Source organism: Mugil cephalus, chromosome 5 (assembly GCF_022458985.1).
Source record: "Mugil cephalus isolate CIBA_MC_2020 chromosome 5, CIBA_Mcephalus_1.1, whole genome shotgun sequence".
In the NCBI taxonomy this organism is placed as follows: Eukaryota; Metazoa; Chordata; class Actinopteri; order Mugiliformes; family Mugilidae; genus Mugil; species Mugil cephalus.
The window spans coordinates 12,190,489-12,214,222 of record NC_061774.1 but is presented as its reverse complement, the minus strand read 5'-3'; the positions used below and the strand labels follow the sequence as shown (position 1 = coordinate 12,214,222).

Genomic DNA, 23,734 nt, shown 5'->3' with positions numbered 1-23,734 from the left:
TAAAAATGGATTTGTATTGATATTCTGATGGTATGGTCACTGTTGATCTACATGTTGATACTTTGGATCAACACGATCCCAATTCTGCATAATGTTTCAGAGCACTGAAACATTTCTGCTGTTTGAGAAACTTTGGTTTGATGTTGTTAAGCTCGTCTTTGCTTTAAAAAAAACATTTTCACTCCCGACACTTTCGCTAATTTCTGATACTATATTTGAACAAGGCTTTTATTATTCATATCTACTTGAATGTGACCTTTTACATTGTTCGTGCTTAGATATCTTAAATGTTTATTACAAGTCATATTTCCTCGTGTTTTACCTTGTTTATTAACTCTCGGGCTTCCTGATTATCATGTGGTACTATGATAGATTATCAGTTTGATTTCACATGTTTGATACCGCCTATCTCAGTTCCATTGCTGAAAATATACCTGATTGTTCTACCATGGAAGGAATGTACCGTGTTATGAGCTAGTTGACTCCCTTTTATGAGCATGTAGTATGGTTAATTGGCTGCTATTGTTTGAGCTGGTTGTGTTTGATTACGATCTGATTTGACCACAATTTAAGAACGTATTTTATAGTGTTGGAAATCTTACTTGTTTCTATAATAAATGTTTTTTCATTATAAATTATACCTAATGGAGATGTCTCTATTTGTGTCTCACCCGACTGAGAAAAATCTGTCATACATTGTGAATGACTTTGGAGAATTTGAGGCATCCTTGCAGGTGTGAATACCTCGTGTAGCATACGCTTTCATTCAACTAGTTTACAGTCCTAAATCTTAGGTAGGAAGTATCTTACCATACAGTCACATTTAAAGTTTTGCAAAAGTTTTTTTTTTTGTTTGTTTGTTTTTTATTATTCATGTCTGTGGGCTAGGGTTTGTGTTTGCCCTAATGACAAAGGTCCTGACACATATATCAGTACATTTCAAAGTGTTACTAGTATTCACGTTAATCAGGAAGTTGAAGGCATCATGCTCTGATAATGGTCACATGAGGAAGCCTCTGAGTTTAATATGAAAGCCCTTTGTAACATTCAAATTCAAATCAACTGTCTGTTGAAGGGGATATTTCCTCCCTGACTGATCCCGAATCTTTCTTAAGTTATTTTAGAAACATTCATTTTTATTCATGATAAATGAACTGCAGTTGCTAAAGTGGGTTCAATTGGCTTTTCACCATGTATGGTTTGCGATTAAATAACTAGAGTCATTATAAATTAGTCCGATTTTGGTAAACTGGTGGCAGTTTAGTATTCTGTGAGCTTGCTTTTTATGTACTTCTTTCTTTGAATATTTCCTTATATTAGTAAATGGTCTTGTTTTTATGTAGCGCCTTTCTATTGGTACTGAAAGCGCTTTACAGTCACAGACACATCTACCCATTCGCTCGGTTCATGTACAATCTTTTCTACCTACTGAGAATCCCCTTGCTGTTTGTTTTCTTAAGAGGCAGTGATGACTGAAGTTGTTTCACCTCAGAATGTAAGCAAGCTTCTTAGCCTAAAGCATATATCCTATTCTGAAACTTGTACAGAGTTTTCACAAAAGTTTGTTATTGAATGTAAAGTGAATATCTAACGTAAAGCATCAATTTTCAATGCTGACAGTGTCACAATACACAAATTGGTCGTAATAGGAGTGTGACACCACATATATCCTGATTTTGTATTAGCATTTGAGAAAAGATTGCAAACAATGATAACACTTAAAGCTAAACCCTAATAATCTCACTAATACATGGCGCGATAAAGGCAGAACCATTCTGAAAGAGATATCTTGACCCCACTGAAATAATGTTAATCGTACTGAATGTAAACAGTGTGACGACAAAGGTGACTATGGTCTGATGTTACACAAATTTGCAGAAACTTGGGTAAATGTAGCAATGATGGCCATCTGCAGTTTTGCCTTTCCAGAACATTTATGCTGCAGTTTAACATAAACAACAGCACATTCAGTATAATACACCTCTGAGCAAAACAAAACAAGATGTAGACATCATGTTCATGGTGACCAAAGCCATTTGTGCGTTAACCTGATTGACGCATTACAGTAATGTCAGAATAATTTATTGCATATTATTTGAATAAAATGTTTTCTAAAATGTATATATTATTTAAACCGTTAGGGTTAGAAAAGCTTTCAGCGTATGCTGCCTATCTGCATAAGCTCTGGCTTTAAAATATGTATATTGTTTGTGAAACTGTGAAGTTCAAGTGAACGCTGTAGTATTTTTATTGGTCTCTTGTAACTGCAGTTACAAATGTTGTAAATAGAAGAGTGAATTCACTTGTATACTGTAAAGGTATATGTAGGTTAAATACAGTTTAAGCATACGTGTAGATATATTTAAGAATCAGTGTTATTGTTCAACTTAACTCACGGTGTCGCTATACACCAGCCTTAAATGTTTAACTCCTCAATCCTTTGTGGACTCGAGGGTTTACACGCCCATGACCCTCTTTTATGTAGGCACATTCGCGTGAGTTGCTCTTGCAATTAGTGATACGTATTGAAAGTGTGTTTTTTTCTTTAACGTATTAGAGATTCATAACTGGCGATGCATTCAAAAATCATCCAATTTCAGTCGTGCAGCATCTATTTACTCATTTTGTTGCATTCCGCATATGGAGACACGAGCTATTCTTTGCCGGAGGAAATGAAACGAGGATCGGTTATTGGGAACATAGCCAAGGATCTCGGACTACAGACGGGTGAGATGTCACGCAGAAGAGCCCGCATTGACACCGACGGGACTGATAAACGTTACTGTGACATAAACCCGAACAGCGGAGAGCTCATTGTTGCCGAGAGGATTGACCGAGAAGGGCTTTGTGGCGAAAAGGCTTCGTGTGTCCTGAAACATGAGCTTGTGTTGGAGAATCCTCTCGAGCTGCACCGCTTTAGTCTTCACATTCAAGATATTAACGACAACTCCCCACGGTTTAAAGACGACTCGATGGAATTAGAAATTCAAGAGTCGGCAGACAGGGGAGCTCGTTTTGTGATAGAGGAGGCGCACGATGCGGATGTAGGGCAAAATTCAGTTCAGCAATACAGCCTTAAGCAGAATGAGAATTTTATTTTGGCTGTTGATGGAAATACAATAGAGTTGGTTCTTGATAAAGAGCTCGATCGGGAAAAGCGACAGGAAATTAATTTGGTTCTCACAGCTCTAGATGGTGGATCCCCTCAGAGATCGGGTACTGTAGTCATACATGTTACTGTACTGGATGCTAATGATAACGCCCCAGTGTTCAGCCAGGTCGTTTATAAAGTCAGTCTGCCTGAAAACTCTCCTTTAGACACCGTAGTGGTCACAGTGAGCGCATCTGACGCAGATGAGGGACTGAACGGAGATGTGACCTATGACTTTGGACTTGTCACTGACGACGTGATGGAGATATTCAGTATTGACCGTAAATCAGGGGACTTAAGAGTAACTGGCCCTGTTGACTATGAAGCTACAACTTCATTTGATATACGAGTTAAAGCAAAAGATGGGTTGGGGCTGTCATCTTATGCTAAGGTAATCATTTCTGTCACTGATGTGAATGACAATGCCCCTGTAATTAATCTGAAATCTCTGTCTAACCCCATACCTGAGAATGTGTCACCTGGCACAGAGGTGGGAATAATTAATGTACAGGACAGAGACTCGGAGAAGAACCGACAGGTCCGCTGCTTTATTCAGCAAAATGTCCCCTTTAAGTTGGTTCCTTCTATCAAAAACTATTATTCTCTGGTGACCACAGGACATCTGGACCGTGAACTAGTGTCTGAATACAACATTACAATCACTGCCACTGACGAGGGCTATCCACCTCTGTCCTCCTCTAAAACTGTTGAGTTATCTGTAGCGGACATCAATGATAACCCACCTGTATTTGAGGAACAGTCCTACAGTGCATATGTGAGTGAAAATAACAAACCTGGCTCCACTTTATGTTCTGTTACTGCTCGAGACCCTGACTGGAGACAAAATGGTACAGTGATTTATTCTCTGTTAGCTGGTGAGGTGAACGGTGCACCAGTGTCCTCCTATCTATCTGTTAATGGAGACACAGGGGTGATCCACACTGTGAGGTCATTTGATTATGAACAGTTCAGAAGCTTTAAAGTCAACGTTATGGCCAGAGACAATGGTTCTCCTCCACTCAGCAGCAATGTGACTGTGAGTGTGTTCATATCAGATGTGAATGACAATTCTCCTCAGATACTGTACCCTGCCCCAGAAGGAAACTCTTTTATGACTGAGCTGGTCCCCAAAGCCGCAAATGGAGGCTCTCTGGTGTCCAAAGTGATAGCGGTGGATGCAGACTCTGGACAGAATGCCTGGCTGTCCTATCATATAGTCAAATCCACTGATCCTGGGCTTTTCACTATTGGTGTCCACAGTGGAGAGATCAGGACACAGCGGGACATTTCTGAATCTGACAGCATGAAACAGAACCTTATTGTGGCAGTGAAAGATAACGGACAGCCCTCTCTCTCTGCCACCTGTTCCATGTATTTACTTATTTCTGATAACTTGGCTGAGGTGCCAGAACTGAAGGACATTTCTTATGATGAGAAGAATTCCAAACTGACGTCTTATCTGATCATTGCTCTGGTGTCTGTGTCCACCTTCTTTCTGACCTTCATCATCATCATCCTGGGTGTGAGGTTTTGTCGCAGGAGAAAGCCCAGACTGTTGTTTGATGGAGCAGTTGCCATCCCCAGCGCTTATCTCCCTCCTAACTACGCAGATGTTGATGGTACAGGAACTTTACGCAGCGCTTACAATTATGACGCCTACCTGACAACAGGTTCAAGAACAAGTGACTTTAAGTTTGTGACATCTTACAATGACAACACGCTGCCTGCTGACCAGACTCTGAGGAAAAGCCCATCAGACTTTGCTGAAGTATTTGGAGAACTGGAACCGTGTTCAGAGGTAAATAGAATTGAAGTTTAAATTAACAATAGACTTACTTTTTCTTAACTTTCGTTTGTGGTTTTGCAATGTGCAATGCATTAAGGGTTTAGGTGGTTTGCATCATCTCTTCCATTTTCAATCAACTGATGCATAACTCAAAATTTCTTTTCTCTTTCGGTTTCTTTTTAATTTCTCCATATCATTTTTTTTAGTGTATAGCTTTATATATACACTATGCCTGAATCTCTTTGACTTTAACTTGTACATATTCTATAAGGCAAGTTACATATATATACATTTTTTATTTTCTTTAATTTTGTTGGAGTTGATTGTTAAACTGTGGACATGGTTGAGTGAGCTTTCTTTGTCACCTTTAAGTGCACGAAACAAATTGTTAATTTGAGGCTGTGATGTAATGACACTGATTTTATATGTTTGAAGATTCCTTTGGTATTATCGACAAAATATAAAGAATCTCGTTGATCATGGCTTATAATTTACATCATTCTTATTCAATTCTTGCACATTTATAAGAGCCTTCACACACTTGAATTGCTTTTGCCAATTTTGGATCTTTAAACTGATATGTGTGACACTTTCTTAATTTCTTCTTGATACAGTGGTGTATAATATCCAGTACATCCTGTGTATGCAGCTTTGGACAGAAGTGTGGCACTGTTATATTTACATGTATATTTTAGATTTGTCCACTCGGATTCTTAGGGTAATTTTTTATTTATTTTTCTAGATCTTTATATTCAAATCAAGCAAACTACATTTTATTAACAAGGGTTTAAAATTAGTTATGCTTTTGTTTGAGATCTGTTGCCTTTTATTGCTTTCTAGTCTGATTATTGCGACTGTAAATAAAATAGAAAAGAAAAATAAATAAATCAGCTGTCATAAGAATATGACTGCTGTGATATCAGTGATAACTTAATCACTTATGTTTCACTCATACCTTTACGATTCATACGTTTGTGCACTTTTATCCAGTCAGATGTTTCCACTGTGAAGGCCAATGCTCGGTCTTGTGCTGTAGAACATTAAAACATTATTCTCAGGCTGTTACTTGACAAAATAATCTTAACCTTGATTACTGTGAATTCTGTTTCATACAAGTAGCCTGTATGTCATGGTGAAACAAAGTTATTCAAATAGTGTTTCTGGTAAGTGATGTCAGCAGTGGCTGCTCTGATACTGTTTAATGGACTGATTTGGTTTAAAGTGATTAGTCTTTGCTACATAACACTACTCTTTGCTGCTTTTTATGGTTATTTGAATTCCCCATTTTGTAAGTGCTTCACCAAATGCATCTGTTGTTGTCTTGTTGATAATCCTTGACCAACATCTGAATCATTTATCTCTACTGGCATGATGGTAGTACAATTCTGGAGTACAGGTTTAGTTCAACCTTAAGTGTTCTTATAAGATGTTTTAATCACTTTAATTCATCGTAGTATTTGTTGATCTCCAGTGTCATATACAGTATGTTTCTGGTAGTAAACCTACAAGGGGCCATAATGGGGTTGTGGCTTTTTCTCTGCAACAAGAATCAAAAAACAGCACTACATTTGTCTGCATCTTTTTTTTCTTTTCTTTTTTCTTTTTTAAACACGAGGTTCTCCGACTCTGCTCTTGGCATCTAGACATGTGTGGGTTCTTTCTTTGAATCTAACAGTTTGGTTTCTACAAACCGTAAGCTGAGGATGAGTTCTTTAATGTAGGAGTAGTGTGCCAAACTTGACTTTGTTACAAAAAGCTGATCATGTATCTTGACATTTGCTAAAAATATATAAGTAAGAGAATCTGCAAATGTTTTTCCTTAAAAAATAAATAAAATTAATCAGAAGATGCGGCACCCCAAGCAGAATAGCAGAATATTTTTAAAACGAATAAACAAAAAAAAACAAAAAAACAAAAAAATCTGAGTCGCAAAAGAAACACATATTTATTCTCAGACTGTAATTATAATTGTAACCATTATCAAAAAGTGACTGCTGTTTGTTAGAACAGAAATGTAAGACGAATCATTACCTATGTGCAAACTACCACACAGGCCTTGGCATACCAGTATGAGAGGCTGAACATTTATTGTAAGACAAGTGAGACGACTGACAGAAGGAAGTTGACTTTACATCCAGAGAGTGGTATATATATATTTTAATAAATAAATAAAAATAATAAATACATAAAAAAGGTTACAGAAACTAGAATCAGTTAGTTACTTCAGAGAATCTCAGGATATAGGCCTACCTGAGTAACAATTTATGACTCGTTCTTTGGATTCGTGCGGATGATACGATTTAACAAACAGTTACATAAACGTAAAACTTTATTCATAAATTGATGAAAACTTATGAAAACATCAAATTCATAACTATACTTTTTATGATCATCATTTAACTGTAAAACTTAACTCTGTTTTGATATAGAACTTGTGCAGATGAATATTTAATCTACCTTACAGCATTGTCTGTTTTAAGCAGATATAAGGTGAACTGTCGGAATTGTTTGTATTTTTATTTTAATTACTGTCGGTGTTTTGTTTAACTTAACTCACGGTGGCGCTGTACACTAGCCTTAAGATATTTGAATGCCTCTATTTTTTGTGGCTAGGCCAGTCATTCTTGTGTTGCTGTGTCTCGATGAAAAGCCATCCCAGAATTCCAGTTGCTCTTCGTGTTATGTAGGCTGTGTGTATTTTTCTCTCTATTCTTCAACCTGTTTGTAACACGTCGTCGATGATGGATTCGAAAATAGTCTCTGTTAAAACGCACGTTTTTTATTTGTTCCTTTTGTGGCTTCACGCCGCATATGGAGACACGAGCTATTCTTTTCCGGAGGAGATGAAACGAGGATCGGTTATTGGGAATATAGCCAAGGATCTCGGGCTGCAGACGGGTGTGATGTCCAGCAGAAGAGCCCGTATTGACACCGACGGGACTGACACACGTTACTGTGACATAAACCCGAACAGCGGAGAGCTCATTGTTGCCGAGAGGATTGACCGAGAAGGGCTTTGTGGCGAAAAGGCTTCGTGTGTCCTGAAACATGAGCTTGTGTTGGAGAATCCTCTCGAGCTGCACCGCTTTAGTCTTCACATTCAAGATATTAACGACAACTCCCCACATTTCAACGAAGAACTGATACATTTAGAAATTCGGGAGTCGGCAGACAGGGGAGCTCGTTTTGTGATAGAGGAGGCGCACGATGCGGATGTAGGGCAAAATTCAGTTCAGCAATACAGCCTTAAGCAGAATGAGAATTTTATTTTGGCTGTTGATGGAAATACAATAGAGTTGGTTCTTGATAAAGAGCTCGATCGAGAAAAACGACAGGAAATGAATTTGGTTCTCACAGCTCTAGATGGTGGATCCCCTCAGAGATCAGGTACTGTAGTCATTCATGTAACTGTACTGGATGCTAATGATAACGCCCCGGTGTTCAGCCAGGTCGTTTATAAAGCCAGTCTGCCTGAAAACTCTCCTTTAGACACTGTAGTGGTCACAGTGAGCGCATCTGACGCAGATGAGGGACTGAACGGAGATGTGACCTATGACTTTGGACTTGTCACTGACGACGTGAAGAAGATATTCAGTATTGACCGTAAATCAGGGGACTTAAGAGTAACTGGCCCTGTTGACTATGAAGCTACAACATCATTTGATATACGAGTTAAAGCAAAAGATGGGTTGGGGCTATCATCTTATGCTAAGGTAATCATTTCTGTCACTGATGTGAATGACAATGCCCCTGTAATTAATCTGAAATCTCTGTCTAACCCCATACCTGAGAATGTGTCACCTGGCACAGAGGTGGGAATCATTAACGTACAGGACAGAGACTCGGAGAATAATCGACGGGTCCGCTGCTTTATTCAGCAAAATGTCCCTTTTAAGTTGGTGCCCTCTATCAAAAACTATTATTCTCTGGTGACCACAGGACAACTGGACCGTGAACTAGTGTCTGAATACAACATTACAATCACTGCCACTGACGAGGGCTCTCCACCTCTGTCCTCCTCTAAAACTGTTGAGTTATCTGTAGCTGACATCAATGACAACCCACCAGTGTTTGAGGAACAGCCCTACAGCGCATATGTGAGTGAAAATAACAAACCTGGCTCCACATTATGTTCCGTTACTGCTCGAGACCCCGACTGGAGACAAAACGGTACAGTGATTTATTCTCTGTTAGCTGGTGAGGTGAACGGTGCACCAGTGTCCTCCTATCTATCTGTTAATGGAGACACAGGTGTGATTCACGCTGTGAGGTCATTTGATTATGAACAGTTCAGAAGCTTTAAAGTCAACGTGATGGCCAGAGACAACGGATCTCCTCCACTCAGCAGCAATGTGACTGTGAGTGTGTTCATATCAGATGTGAATGACAACTCTCCTCAGATACTGTACCCTGCCCCAGAGGGCAACTCCTTCATGACTGAGCTGGTCCCCAAAGCTGCACATGGAGGCTCTCTGGTGTCCAAAGTGATAGCGGTGGACGCAGACTCTGGACAGAATGCCTGGCTGTCCTATCATATAGTCAAATCCACTGATCCGGGACTTTTCACTATTGGTCTCCACAGTGGAGAGATCAGGACACAGCGGGACATTTCTGAATCTGACAGCATGAAACAGAACCTTATTGTGGCAGTGCAAGATAACGGACAGCCCTCTCTCTCTGCCACCTGCTCCATGTATTTACTTATTTCTGATAACTTGGCCGAGGTGCCAGAACTGAAGGACATTTCTTATGATGAGAAGAATTCCAAACTGACGTCTTATCTGATCATTGCTCTGGTGTCTGTGTCCACCTTCTTTCTGACCTTCATCATCATCATCCTGGGTGTGAGGTTTTGTCGCAGGAGAAAGCCCAGACTGTTGTTTGATGGAGCAGTTGCCATCCCCAGTGCTTATCTCCCTCCTAACTACGCAGATGTTGATGGCACAGGAACTTTACGCAGCGCTTATAATTATGACGCCTACCTGACAACAGGTTCAAGAACCAGTGACTTTAAGTTTGTGACATCTTACAATGACAACACACTGCCTGCTGACCAGACTCTGAGGAAAAGCCCTTCAGACTTTACTGATGTGTTTGGTGACTGTAATGGGTCTCCTGAGGTAGGCACAAGCTTCATACAAGTTGTTACAGATGTTTCAAATGCAAATGCAAATGCAAATTTTTAATTTTTAACAGAAACTTCTGTTCACCATATATTTCTTTGTTGTTTCCATAACCAGAGCAATACCACATACATGACTCTTGTGGCTGATTTTTGTGTTCTTGGCGTTGAATAACTTTAGGGTGTTGACCTTCATTCAACCAGTTGTTACATTTTTTTGTTCTTTTTTTGTAATTTTGCTATAGTGCAAAACAAGGTAAAACTCGTGCTAACATTTTTTTTTCTTTGCTTAGATGTCATGTCACATTGTCATATTTGTTTGAGAAAATAATGAATGGTTTTATTTTCATAATTGTTTTAAACTAATGATTTTATTGTTAGTTTATTTTAAAATCATGCATTAACTTCAGTGTTTACTTTTATATGCTGCCAAAAACAGCATTGTACAGAGCAGTAAATAACGTGTTGTATATATAGTGTTTCTTAAATCTTCATAACATTTTTTCAAAATCTGTTAGAGACTTGGTAGCTCATACCATTAATGCTCATACCATGAATACAACTTCACATTACTTGGCTCCTTTCCTTTAGTGCCTGGACTGGTGTATTAGCATGCAGAGCTCCACCTTCTTCATAATTGCGGTACCTCATTTAGCAGTGCTTCCTCCAATACTGCACTTTCACTACACTTTGCATATTTTTAAGGGCACATTTAAGTTTGACTGTTATCTGTTTCATCCTGAGTTGAACCATTTGATGCATAGTGAAGCTTGCATACATCTGACTTTGAAGGTTTCGATAAATGGGAACAAAATGTCAGTTTAGCTGCATCTTCCTCATCCCGTTCTTTCTCAAAGAGCTTTCTCTGCTTTACGATATTGTATGGTTAATAAGTTACTTTTTAGTGAGTTGTTTCATTGTGCTTATATTAATTACGGGGTGTATCTACAATATATATATATAGCCAGACATGTCCGTAACACGGTTACAATTAGCTATTTTAGTTTAATATTGTCAGGTACTCTGGTTTCCTTTCACCCGCTAAAGACATTCTTGTTGAGTTCACTGTGGATTCTGAATCAGCAATGTGAGTGTGACTGGCGTGTCTCTCTCTCTGTGTGTGTTAACTCCGTGATAGACTGGTCCAGGGTGTACCCTGCCTCTCCTCCAATAACTGGGATAGGCTCCAGGACAAGCGGGTATAGAAGATGAGAATGAGTGTCAAAATGCAGATACAGTTTATAGTACTTACATGGCTTGTATAACTGTCTTTGGGAGTCAATACTTTTGGAAAGAAGCCGTTTGTGTGTTGCTTTGTGCGTACACTGTTCTATAGCACCTACCAGAGGGAAGAAAGTGAACAGGAGATATTATCTCCTGTTTTTTTCATTTTAGAAAGAAAGTGTAAATCCTGTCATCAGTGACATAATCTGCATACAGAGCTCTGATTAATCATATCCTATTGAATGTTCACCATAATGTAATTTAACAAACTCAGTACTGTGTAGTAAGTAAGTTGCTCATGTGTAGTCTTTACTGTGTCCATGTAAATTGTTAATATTTTTCATGCCACAACCTGATTTTTGATATGATTTGGCCACATGTGTGCTCGATATTGAAAACTGCAGTTATTCTCCCAATCTCTTGGTGACGCTCTTTTATCATGTCTGACTCGTGGATGCTGCTGTCTCATCTTATCTGTGTCAGTGGAACTGGAGTATTGGGTTAGAGCCGAGGGCTGTGTATGCATGCGCATTTGTGTGTGTGGGAGAGAAGGAGAGAGCCTGTATAACTGTGTGAGTGAGTGAGTTAGAGAGAGAGAGCAGTGGAGAAATGGGAATAGGGAAAGAGGAATCCAAGCGGACAGCTTCCCTAATAGAGCATGATTAAATCGAGAAGCACAGAGTCGTTGGAATACAGCAGCATTTTCAGCTCCATATTTGGATGTACATGTTACGATTCAGCAAAAATGTCGACATTACAGCTTCTTCTGAGAGCACGTTTAATAATGGACGAATGCATGAATCTAAAAATGTTTCTCAATATTTTATTATTTGCCCTCATTTGTGATGTTTCGTTTGGAGAAGTCCGTTATGTTCTTCCAGAGGAGATGCAGAGAGGTTCGATAATCGGGAATGTTGCGCGGGATTTGGGGATGGATGTGGCGCAGCTTGATGCTCGACGAGCTCGGGTTGTTGCAGAAGGAACCAGCCAGCTTTGTGAACTGGACACTTCATCAGGCAATCTTTTGATCAGCCAACGCATAGACCGGGAGGAGATCTGCGCGCAAGCCACCGTCTGCATCCTACAGTATCAGCTTTTGCTTGAAGATCCCCTTCAAGCTTTCAGCATAGTTTTCGATATTGCAGATATAAATGACAACAGCCCAGTCTTCGCTGCAGGGAAGATAAAACTGGATTTAGTGGAATCCACAATTCTGGGGAGACGCTTTCCCTTAGAGAGCGCGCATGACCCCGATCTGGGCACCAACTCTGTCCGTGAATACAAGCTGAGCCAGAATGATCATTTTGCGCTGGAAATGAGTACCCAAATCAACGGCAATGCTTATCCAGAACTAGTTCTTAAAAGGGCCTTGGACCGGGAGGCGCAAGCTGAACATGTACTGAAAATCAATGGAATCGACGGGGGAAATCCAGTCAGATCAGGAACTGCTTTGATCCACGTTCGTGTTTTGGACGCCAATGATAATGTCCCAGTTTTCAGCCAACGAGTTTACAAAGCTTCTGTGCCAGAGAACTCAGCCATAGGGACTGTCATAACAACGCTGAATGCAACGGACTTAGACGAAGGTGTCTATGGGGAGGTTACATATTCCTTCAGTCACCTCTCGGACAAGATGGGCGGAGTTATTGACATTAACTATCTGACTGGAGAAGTTCGCGTGGCAGGGCATATTGACTATGAGGACGCAAGCTCGCATGAGTTGGATGTTCAGGCTAAAGATGGCGGTGGTCAGGCATCTCACTGTAAACTTATAATTGATGTCATTGACGTAAACGATAATAAACCCATGATAGAAATAAAGTCAGCCTCTCCCAACATGGCTGAAGGCACTAAACCAGGAACTATGGTTGCTCTGATCAATATTTATGACCTGGACACTGGTAACAGTGGCCGCGTCACATGTTCAGTGTCAGATAATGTCCCGTTTAAATTGGTATCGGAGGTCAAAAACTATTACATGTTAGTCACTGACGGAATACTAGACAGAGAACTGCAACCAGAGTATAACGTCACAGTTACTGCCACCGACGCGGGCTCTCCCGCACTGTCTAGCGTAAAAGTTATAGCTATCGTGGTTAGTGATGTAAATGATAACTCGCCAACTTTTACGCAAAGCGAATACAACGCCAATATTTTGGAAAACCAACCAATTGGCACGTTTGTGATGAAAGTCAAAGCAGAGGATGATGACGACGGATCTAATGCTAAATTAGCATACCAAATATCTCAGGACACAAACTCAGAAGTGTCGTCTTTCCTGACCATCAACTCGGATACCGGGGAGCTCTTCACATCACGTCTCTTTGATTACGAACAGTCAGTTTACTTTCAGATTAAGGTGACAGCTCGAGACGGGGGCAGGCCTCCACTTTCCACCACCTGCACTGTTAATGTTTATATAAAAGACCAAAATGACAACGCACCTGTTGTTCTATATCCCGTCCAAACCCCCGGGTTCATTGCTGAAGATATGGTGCCAGCTGAAGCACCTAGAGGCTACCTGGTTACCAAGGTGGTGGCTGTGGACGCGGACTCTGGACATAACGCATGGCTTTCGTATAGAATAATCAAAGCAACGTGGCCTAACCTGTTTACGGTAGATTTGCATACAGGAGAAATCAGAACTGTGCGAACATTCATGGAAGACGATGAGCCGAAACAAAGTGTCATCGTTTTAGTTACGGATAACGGGCCCGAATCTCTGTCTGCCACTGCCACAGTCAGCATACTGCTCGGTGATGGGCTGCCCGTTTTAAGCGAACTCTTTGAGATTTCGCATGAGTCACAGGACAACGATAACTTAACGCTCTATTTAATCATCGCTCTGTCAGTCGTCTCTTCTCTTCTCATTATTTTAATCAGTGGGGTGTGTTATTTTAAGCTCTGCCGACGTGGTTACGTTTACCGTTCACCCACCCCGAGTCTCCCCGTTTTCCCCACGACCTACTACCCCAGTAGTTTCACAGATCTAAGCCGTTGCGGGACCTTGCTAAAAGATGAGCGGTATGATTCCTTCTTGACCACTGGGTCGTGGAGAGGCGATTTTCGGTTCGGAACAAATACAGATACCGACACGCTTAAGAAAAGAAGCGCAGCCTATCAGAAATACACACTGAGGCGCCTCAGTGCAGACAAATCTACTCTGAAAGTCAGAGCAGGCCAGCATCCTTGTTACGTGGTCAAATAACAGCCAACCATAACATATATTGTAAAATAATCCGTGTGTGGTGAATTACACTCGAATCTGAGACTGTCAGATATATCACTATTGCAATAATTTCCCAACATTCCTGTATAAATACTAGAGATATAGTAGCTGTCTACATTTAAAAATGTTTTTTTCTATGGAACTACGTGCGTGGTTGTCGATGCATCACTTTTTTTGTATGTGACCCTCAACCCTTCATGACTGTACCTTGAATATAATCTTTGCAGATCATAGATCTTCGTGACTGTTCTTATCAACAACTGAAAATGCATGAAGTATAGGCATTGTCAGGCTTATTTTGTTTTCCTGACATTTTTATTTATTTATTTTTCATACAAGTCATTAGTCTCAAAATGTACATACAATATATAAATATACATACATTCATTTCAACTAAACAGGGGTATGTATTCAAATGCTTAAACATAAATATATGATTACCCACTAGGAAGATGATATAACTGACCAAATACGTGAAATGCTATGTCTCGTTTCATCCATTTCACAATTAACCTTAGTGACTTCTCTTTCCATTACATCTTGTGCAATATGCTAGTCTTTTGCTTTGTTGTAGTTTATTTATCTTTGCCTCTGTTTCTGCGTGTAATGTTTGTGTAATATTCATTATAATATTTCTCTTGTCTATTTTTTACTTGGAATAAACTGTGGTTAAGTTTTGGTAATGTTATGTTGACAAAGTAACACAGAATTTGCAGTGTGAGGGCCCAAAATGATTTCCACAGTGAACAGTATGTGTGCATTAAAGGAAAAAATAAATGAATCAAGAAGAGTTTGTTACTATTTTTTTTATTATTATTTTTTTTCTGCTTTAATGAACTTGCAAAGAACACAAATTACTATTATAACAAAACCAACAGTGGTTTTTAATTACCATAGTAAATAAATAAACAGGCTTTATAGACAAATATAATCTCCACCTGAGTGACAGCTTACATCACTTTATAGTTTAAATGATGTCCTTGGTTGTTTGATGACGTCTGCTTACAGGCCACTTGTATTTGTCTTTTCCATGTGCTTCATTAAAACAAACACAGGAGCAGCCTGCACATCACCTTCAATCACAGTTTTTAATGTGAGCAAGGAATGCAGCTGCTGACAGCCTTTGGGCTTTTACAGGCTAATTTCTGTGGTTTTATGCTGTTGGGCTTTTTTAGTTCACTTCAGTTGTCTATAATAATGTGTCTGCCTGTGTGATTGTATGTTTAAGTATAACAGTCACAAATGTATATGAGCTATACATTTGGGAGGTTTCATTTTGACAGTCTGGGTATTACTGTTACTTACAGTAAGTAGTTGTGGGTTTATTTGAATGAGTTGGAAGTAAAATCATTCACTATAAGCACTGGGACCTCTTTATATCTGCCTCTTTGTTATTCTCTAAGGTTTCATAGTACATCTTTGCACCTGCAATAAAAGTATTACAGGAAAAGCAAAACACGTATCTATTTATAACATAAAATAAATACTTAATAGGATGTTGAATAGTACTACAGCTGTTAGCTGCACACAGCCAGTGATTAAAGTGTTATACAACACTTACAGTCTGATGTGTGTGTCTTTCTGTGTCTGTGTGCATATTTCTGCATGCTTACACTGCATGCTACAGAGTTGGTCGAGTTGAAGAGGCAGAGAGATTTGTTTGTTGCTATCTATGTCACACAGTTCTAATCAGTTATGATAGGATAGTATTTTTTTCTTTTTTAAACAGAGAGATGGGATTTTAGCAGATGTTAGCTGATGTAGCTTTAGCTCAGCCAATGATATTTACTTTAATTCACCTTTATTCTATTTTATTTTTTTTGAAACAGAATATGTCTGCCTGTCTGTCTAGTATTTATTATATTTATTATTATTATTATGGTATTTCACAACATAAAGCCACTATTTGTTTACTATCAATATGTATATGATTAATTGTGTTGCTCGGGATTCATCCTAACAAATTTCTTCTTTCTTTTTCCGGTTCTTGCTACTTCTCCTCGATGAAACTCGCACTTCACTTTTATAGGTAAGCCAGTTTTCAGTTGCCTTTATCACTGCATCTCACTCAATACAATTAAAATTAAACACTTATTATAGGTGTTTATAATACACACATCTTCCTAAGTGTAAGACAAAAAGTTATATTCCTGCAAGACCAAAATGTTTGCTTTTAGTCATGTCACACAGGCAGCTGCATTGCTCTCATTTGTGTGTGCTGTTGCCTTTATACTCCATGAATATTGATAGCCATAGCTGCTGCTGTACAGACATTGCCTAAATAATGCATAATCATAAGGTGCAGAATATTACACTCTGCAGCAGAATGTGCTAATTTGTGTGAGCAGGTGATGCAAGATACAGTCATGACCTATTTTATTTTATTTTATTTTATTTTATTTTATTTTATTTTATTTTATTTTATTTTATTTTATTTTATTTTATTTTATTTTATTTTATTTTATTTTATTTTAAAGCCATATTCCATCTCTGTAGATATGTTAACCAAATATACAGAGGACATACACTGCTGTGAGAATTGTCAGAATCTGTTCATGCCTGGATGAGTGTTGCAGTAGTTGATTCCAGTGCTCAAATGTAGGTCACTGGACTTATCAGTTAGATTAAGTCAAGAAAGAATAGATTATCTATCAGTCAAATCAATCTGATCTCTCTATGTATCTCTCAGTTCATCTGTTTGTCCATATGTCTGACTGTAGGTTGATTATTTATATTTGGGCTCATGTCCACAATTTTTTCCTCAACATATTGCTTAAAACATGAATATAAACACACTGACTTTTTGGGACTCGTGGAAGTGCTACACGTAGAAGAAACTTGAGGGGAGTTTTTTGGATGCTGTCATCCACTGCAGCCCTAAACTAGGTTTGTCTGCTTACATTTGATAATGCATAATTGTCATGGGTTTGATTTGGAATGTAATGCACTGATATCCTCTCCCTTCAAATACTGTCAGCTTGAACATGTTTTAGGCTCTTATATTTCCCACTGGATTGTACTTCTGCAATACTGAAGGGGAGACAATAGGGTTTTAATACACTAGATAGACCACACAGTGGAGCATTGGTACACACATAAAACCAATGATGTTGTTTCACTTAGTTACTGTTGGTGGTGCTGTTGCCTAAGCAGAGTGTTTGTCTAAAGTCGGCCTCATGACAGAGACAAAAAAAAGAGTCACTGCCCGTATGTGAAAGGAAATAGGCGATGATCGTGTCCATACGGTAGATCCACCGAGGCTCTAGTTTGGACGGATTCAAATGTGTATACTCTGGAATATAGACACGTCCTTTCCTATTTCCTAAAGCTGCTGTTTTGTATCGGATATTCTCCGAAAGAAATGGATAATCTGAAGAGCGGAGCTCCCTTGTTTGGTTGGAAAGTCTCATTTTTGCTTTCCTACGTCGTCGCTGCGGTCAGTGGACAAATTCGTTATTCTATACCTGAAGAGATGAGGAAAGGACTGTTTGTCGGAGATGTCGCAAAAGACCTGGGTTTGGATATCAGAAGGTTGGTATCTGGTCGGGCTCGACTAGTTATAGATGGAGACAACCAGTACGTTGCACTGAACCAGAACAAAGGGCACATCGTCGTCAATGAAAGAATTGACAGAGAAAAGATATGCGCCAAAAGATCTCCGTGCAGTTTTGGTCTAGAAATTGTCCTCGAAGATCCACTTGAATTGTTTTCCATTACCACCGAAATACAAGATGTAAACGATCATTCTCCTGCTTTTCCACAAAAAGAAATGAATTTGGAAATTAGCGAGTCGACGCCCACGGGGACAGTTTTCTTGCTTGACAGCGCGGCTGATCCTGACGTAGGAATAAACTCACTGCAGAGTTACTCTTTAAAAGCAAACGAACACTTTGTTCTTAAACAACATACGCGGTCAGACGGGAGTAAATACGCTGAAATGATGCTCCAGAATGCTTTGGACCGCGAGAAGCAAAGCGAGCACACCCTCATATTAACTGCAGTCGATGGCGGGGAACCACAAAGGTCAGGGACGGTAAAGATACATATATCTGTTCTGGATGCAAACGACAACGCACCCGTTTTTACACAGTCTTTGTATAAAGCCTCTGTCTTGGAAAACGTTCTGCCAGGTACAATCATTGCTAGAGTGAGTGCGGTAGATGCGGACCAAGGTTACAATGGTAACGTTACATATTCTTTCACCCACCTAAAGGAGGATTCTTCGTATCCTTTTGAGATAAATTCATACACCGGGGAGATTAAACTTACTGGTGGCATTGATTACGAGGTGTTTCAAAGTTACGAAATAAACCTTCAAGCAAAAGATCCGTGGGGGGTAGTGGGCGCCAGCAAATTAATCATCGAGATAGCAGATGTGAATGATAACAGCCCTGTAATCACAATGGCTTCATATTCGGGGAAAATCTCGGAAGATTCTCCTCCTGGCACAGTTGTGGGGTTGATCAGTGTTCAAGATAAAGATTCTGGAAAGAATGGACAGGTGCATTTAACTATAGATGAAAATCTCCCTTTCAAAATTAAATCTTCTCTCAGAAATTATTATACATTGGTCACGGAGCAAACCCTCGACCGAGAAAAGCTTTCCAGGTACAATATCACTCTGACTGCCACTGATGAGGGCTTCCCTGCCTTATCAAGCACCAGAGCTGTCGTGTTAGACGTTACTGATATTAATGACAACGCTCCGGTCTTTAGCCAAAGCGTCTACCGTTCTCAGGTGATGGAAAACAATTCCCCAGGTGTCACTCTGCTGACGATCCTCGCCACTGATCCTGACCAAGGTCAGAATGCACGCATATCCTATTTTCTTACTGATGGCGATATTAATGGAAATCCAGTGTCCACATACTTCTCCATCAATGCAGAAAGTGGAGCCATTCAGTCCCTGCGTTCACTTGACTATGAACAAGTCAAAGAATACCACATACGAGTTAAAGCGCAGGATGGAGGCTCGCCCCCACAAAGTAGTAACACATCAATTATTGTGCATGTCCAGGATCAAAATGACAACCCCCCTCACGTTCTGTATCCAGTCCAGACTGGTGGCTCTCTGGTGGCCGAGATGGTTCCTCGTTCAGCAGATGTGGGCTATCTGGTGACTAAAGTGGTGGCTGTTGATGTGGACTCTGGACAGAATGCCTGGCTCTCCTATAAACTACAGAAAAACACAGACAGGGCGTTGTTTGAAGTTGGCTTACAGAATGGAGAAATCAGAACTATACGCCAAGTGACTGATAAAGATGCTGTGAAACAAAGACTGACTGTTATAGTGGAGGACAACGGGCAGCCCTCTCGTTCAGCTACAGTCATTCTTAACGTGGCGGTGGCGGACAGCTTCCCTGAAGTGCTGTCGGAGTTCACTGACTTTCCACACGACAAGGAGTACAATGATAACCTGACTTTTTACTTAGTGTTGGCTCTGGCTGTAGTTTCCTTCCTCTTCATCACGTGTTTAGTGGTTATCATATCAGTGAAGATCTACAGGTGGAGACAGTCTCGCATCCTGTATCACTCCAACCTCCCTGTGATTCCATATTATCCACCACGTTACTCAGACACTTTGGGAACAGGGACACTCCAACACGTGTACAATTACGAGGTGTGCAGGACGACTGACTCCAGAAAGAGTGACTGTAGGTTCGGCACAGCTGGTAGTCAGAACGTGTTGATAATGGACCCCAGTTCTACAGGGACGATGCAGCGGATACAGAGTGAGAAGAACATCCTGGATGAACCAGACTCTCCTCTAGAGGTCAGTTAGGATCATTTTCTTTGTCTTTTTCGTTTCTGTGATATTGTTGATTTCTTTGATGGTGGATAGTTTAAAACCACTGTATACTGTTACTTTGGGGACTATACATCTTCCTGTTCATGGGCTTATCGCATTGCACTTATCATGGGGAGCAGTTGGCTCTTCATTATGGATTATTGTTTCTGTGAATATACTACATATAATACCACGAATCTACTAATTTTTTTGTTTGTTTTTAACTTAAATCAGTTTAAAACAGTGTGCGGAAAATAATGCTTTTATTTATTTTTTTATTTTTTTAAAAAAAGATACATACGTTTTGTACTGATTTTAGTACGTCTGCTTTTGTAGCTTGTACAGTTATTGGTAGCTTAACCGCTCTACTCCTCTTTCTCTGTCCATGGTGCTGAAATACTGCGTTGCCTTGGGAGTTTTCCTGTCTGCTCAAACGTTGCCAGTCTAGTTACATTTATTTGAACAATATTATTACTTAATAATACACAACACCTTACCTTTGCCGTTACCTAATAGGGTACTATTTATAGCCTTTCGATTATTTTTATTTTTCAGGTATATCATAAGTATATTAAAGGAAATATCACGCTCAATTATACATTATTATATGTTAGAGTTTATATATTCAATGTTTAATTTATCTTTATTTAGTTTTAAAAATAAAGATCCAAATATTTATGCAAATATAGCAAATATTGATACAAAACACTAGACGTACGGATTGAATTTATGATTATACGAGTTTTATATTTTATCCTCTAAGTGACGCTGTTGCCTGGTAAATCAATTTTTGCCGTGCCCTGTTGTTTCCTCCCTCGTCACTGCATTTTACACCAGCAGATAATCAACGTTTCATACGTCCTGGTGTTCGTCGAAAACAAACTGCTTTACATTTCTCATGCCAGTCTAGGTTAATCTTGAATTCATTTTCCTGATTCAGTTAAACTCTTGATTTCGTTGCTCGGATCGTTGGAAGACCCCGTTTTCAAATGGCATTTAAAGATCAGCTACGACGCAGTGGTGTAAGATGGCGAATGCGACGGGCAGTAAAGCTGTTTGTTTTTCAGTTTATTTTCCTTTATCAAACGGAGGCACAGTTTCGATATTCCATCCCAGAGGAGTCGAAGAAAGGGTCTCTTGTTGGCAACGTCGCGCAGGACCTTGGTTTGGACTTGAAAAGGCTTCGATCGGGCCGGGCCCGTATCGTGACTGGAGAAAGCATACAGTACACCGAGCTGAAGACAGACAAAGGGACTCTAGTTGTGAAAGAGAGGATAGATCGAGAGCAGCTTTGTGGAGATGTGACACCGTGCAGCTTCACATTTGAGATTTTATTGGAAAACCCTATGGAGTTGCACCCCGTGACCATTGAAGTACTGGACGTAAACGACAACTCCCCCACTTTTCAAAACCGTCACCTGGATTTCGAAATAAGCGAATCTGCTGCGCTTGGTTCTCGTTTTGTTTTAGAAAGTGCGGATGATGCTGATGTTGGTGAAAATGATCTGCAGAACTACATTTTAACTCCGAACGACAATTTTGTTTTGAAACAACACGTTAATCCGGACGGGAGTAAATACGCTGAAATGGTGCTACAGAAACCCTTAGACAGAGAAGAACAGCCACGCCTGTCTCTAAAACTGCTGGCTGTAGACGGTGGAAATCCTCAAAGATCTGGTACAGTAGATATTGATGTTAATATTCTAGATGCCAATGACAATACTCCCGTATTTAATCAAACGGTGTATAAGGCCGCAGTGATTGAAAATGCGCCAAAGGGCACTTATGTTATTACCGTGAATGCGAGCGACAAAGACAGCGGACCATATGGACAAGTAACATATTCCTTTTCAAAATCAAAAGCGGGAATCGCTGAACTGTTCAATATAGACGAGGCTACTGGAAGAATATATGTGACAAATGAAATCGATTTTGAAAAGGACAGGAAGATTGAGTTTAGAGTTGAAGCTAAGGATCAAGGAGGACTTACAGATTCGAGCAAAATTGAAATTGAGATTATTGATGTAAATGATAATGCTCCGGTTATTACCGTTATGTCATTCACTAGTCCTGTGTCAGAAGACTCTCCTGTTGGTACGACTATTGGCATTATTAATGTAAAAGATATCGATTCGGGTGAAAACGGACAAATAAGGTGCACAATCGAAGGCAAGGGTCCTTTTAAAATTAAATCCAATGTGAGAAATTATTACGCACTAACAACAGATGCTGCATTAGATCGTGAGAATCTGTCACAGTGCAACATCACCGTTATTGCCTCGGATGCAGGCTCGCCTCCTCTCTCAAGCAGGAAAACGTTTCATCTGAAGGTCTCGGATGTCAATGACAATGCCCCAATATTTCCGAGAACAATCTATGATGCGTTTATTGTAGAGAATAACTCTCCGGGTGTTTCTGTTCTAAGTGTCAATGCTAAAGATCTCGATGAAAACCAGAACGCCCGGGTTTCCTACATTTTGGAGGGGTGTGAAATTAGTGGCTCTCCCGTATCTGAATATGTTTCCGTTAATGCCGAAAGTGGCGTTGTTCGTGCAGTTCGCTCATTTGATTACGAACAGATCAAAGAACTGGTCTTTATAGTGAAAGCTCAGGATGGAGGCTCTCCTCCACTCAGCAGCAATGTAACAGTGAAAATCATGATCCAGGACCAGAACGACAACCCTCCTCAGGTTCTGTATCCAGTCCAGACTGGTGGCTCTCTGGTGGCTGAGATGGTTCCTCGTTCAGCAGATGTGGGCTATCTGGTGACTAAAGTGGTGGCTGTTGATGTGGACTCTGGACAGAATGCCTGGCTCTCCTATAAACTACAGAAAACCACAGACAGGGCGCTGTTTGAAGTGGGCTTACAGAATGGAGAAATCAGAACTATCCGCCAAGTGACTGATAAAGATGCTGTGAAACAAAGACTGACTGTTATAGTGGAGGACAACGGGCAGCCCTCTCGTTCAGCTACAGTCATTCTTAACGTGGCGGTGGCGGACAGCTTCCCTGAAGTGCTGTCGGAGTTCACTGACTTTCCACACGACAAGGAGTACAATGATAACCTGACTTTTTACTTAGTGTTGGCTCTGGCTGTAGTTTCCTTCCTCTTCATCACGTGTTTAGTGGTTATCATATCAGTGAAGATCTACAGGTGGAGACAGTCTCGCATCCTGTATCACTCCAACCTCCCTGTGATTCCATATTATCCACCACGTTACTCAGACACTTTGGGGACAGGGACTCTCCAACACGTGTACAATTACGAGGTGTGCAGGACGACTGACTCCAGAAAGAGTGACTGTAAGTTCGGCACAGCTGGTAGTCAGAACGTGTTGATAATGGACCCCAGTTCTACAGGGACGATGCAGCGGATGCAGAATGAGAAGAGCATCCTGGATGAACCAGACTCTCCTTTAGAGGTCAGTTGAAAA

The 23,734-nt window shown here is 40.1% G+C and overlaps 5 protein-coding genes across 10 annotated transcripts in view; all 5 read left to right on the top strand.

Moving 5' to 3' along the window:
* The window catches only part of LOC125008090 (protocadherin beta-15-like), a 30,543-nt gene extending 13,663 nt beyond the window's left edge, over nucleotides 1-16,880 (top strand). The window contains exon 2 of the mRNA XM_047585160.1: nucleotides 16,542-16,880. Within this exon, the coding sequence (XP_047441116.1) occupies nucleotides 16,542-16,622 (81 nt within the window). The 3' untranslated portion in view covers nucleotides 16,623-16,880. The remainder of the gene's footprint in view (nucleotides 1-16,541) is intronic.
* Nucleotides 1-23,734, top strand: part of LOC125008080 (protocadherin gamma-A11-like) — a 191,503-nt gene that overhangs the window by 16,692 nt on the left and 151,077 nt on the right. The window contains exon 1 of one of the 6 annotated variants that reach the window (XM_047585137.1): nucleotides 2,445-4,949. The exons of 2 other annotated variants lie outside the window; for them this stretch is intronic. In XM_047585137.1, the coding sequence (XP_047441093.1) occupies nucleotides 2,574-4,949 (2,376 nt within the window). In that variant the 5' untranslated portion in view covers nucleotides 2,445-2,573. Of the gene's footprint in view, nucleotides 1-2,444; nucleotides 4,950-7,318; nucleotides 10,058-23,734 lie in introns of those variants that run through there. 3 more of the 6 variants (XM_047585146.1, XM_047585136.1, XM_047585145.1) reach the window with 3 other exon arrangements.
* LOC125008083 (protocadherin gamma-A4) lies at nucleotides 10,087-15,300 on the top strand. Its single transcript, XM_047585153.1, has one exon. It carries the CDS (start codon nucleotides 11,942-11,944, stop codon nucleotides 14,489-14,491), a length of 2,550 nt encoding a protein of 849 aa, XP_047441109.1. The 5' UTR covers nucleotides 10,087-11,941; the 3' UTR covers nucleotides 14,492-15,300.
* Nucleotides 17,165-20,294, top strand: LOC125008102 (protocadherin gamma-A7-like). Its single transcript, XM_047585170.1, has one exon. It carries the CDS (start codon nucleotides 17,874-17,876, stop codon nucleotides 20,292-20,294), a length of 2,421 nt encoding a protein of 806 aa, XP_047441126.1. The 5' UTR covers nucleotides 17,165-17,873.
* On the top strand, nucleotides 20,989-23,731 carry LOC125008097 (protocadherin gamma-A10-like). The gene has a single exon (XM_047585165.1). It carries the CDS (start codon nucleotides 21,290-21,292, stop codon nucleotides 23,729-23,731), a length of 2,442 nt encoding a protein of 813 aa, XP_047441121.1. The 5' UTR covers nucleotides 20,989-21,289.

What these genes read in the sequence shown, in the direction of transcription:
- LOC125008083 (XM_047585153.1), top strand. Translation starts at nt 11,942, where the DNA reads ATGATTAAATCGAGAAGCACAGAGTCGTTGGAATACAGCAGCATTTTC.
- LOC125008102 (XM_047585170.1), top strand. Translation starts at nt 17,874, where the DNA reads ATGGATAATCTGAAGAGCGGAGCTCCCTTGTTTGGTTGGAAAGTCTCA.
- LOC125008097 (XM_047585165.1), top strand. Translation starts at nt 21,290, where the DNA reads ATGGCATTTAAAGATCAGCTACGACGCAGTGGTGTAAGATGGCGAATG.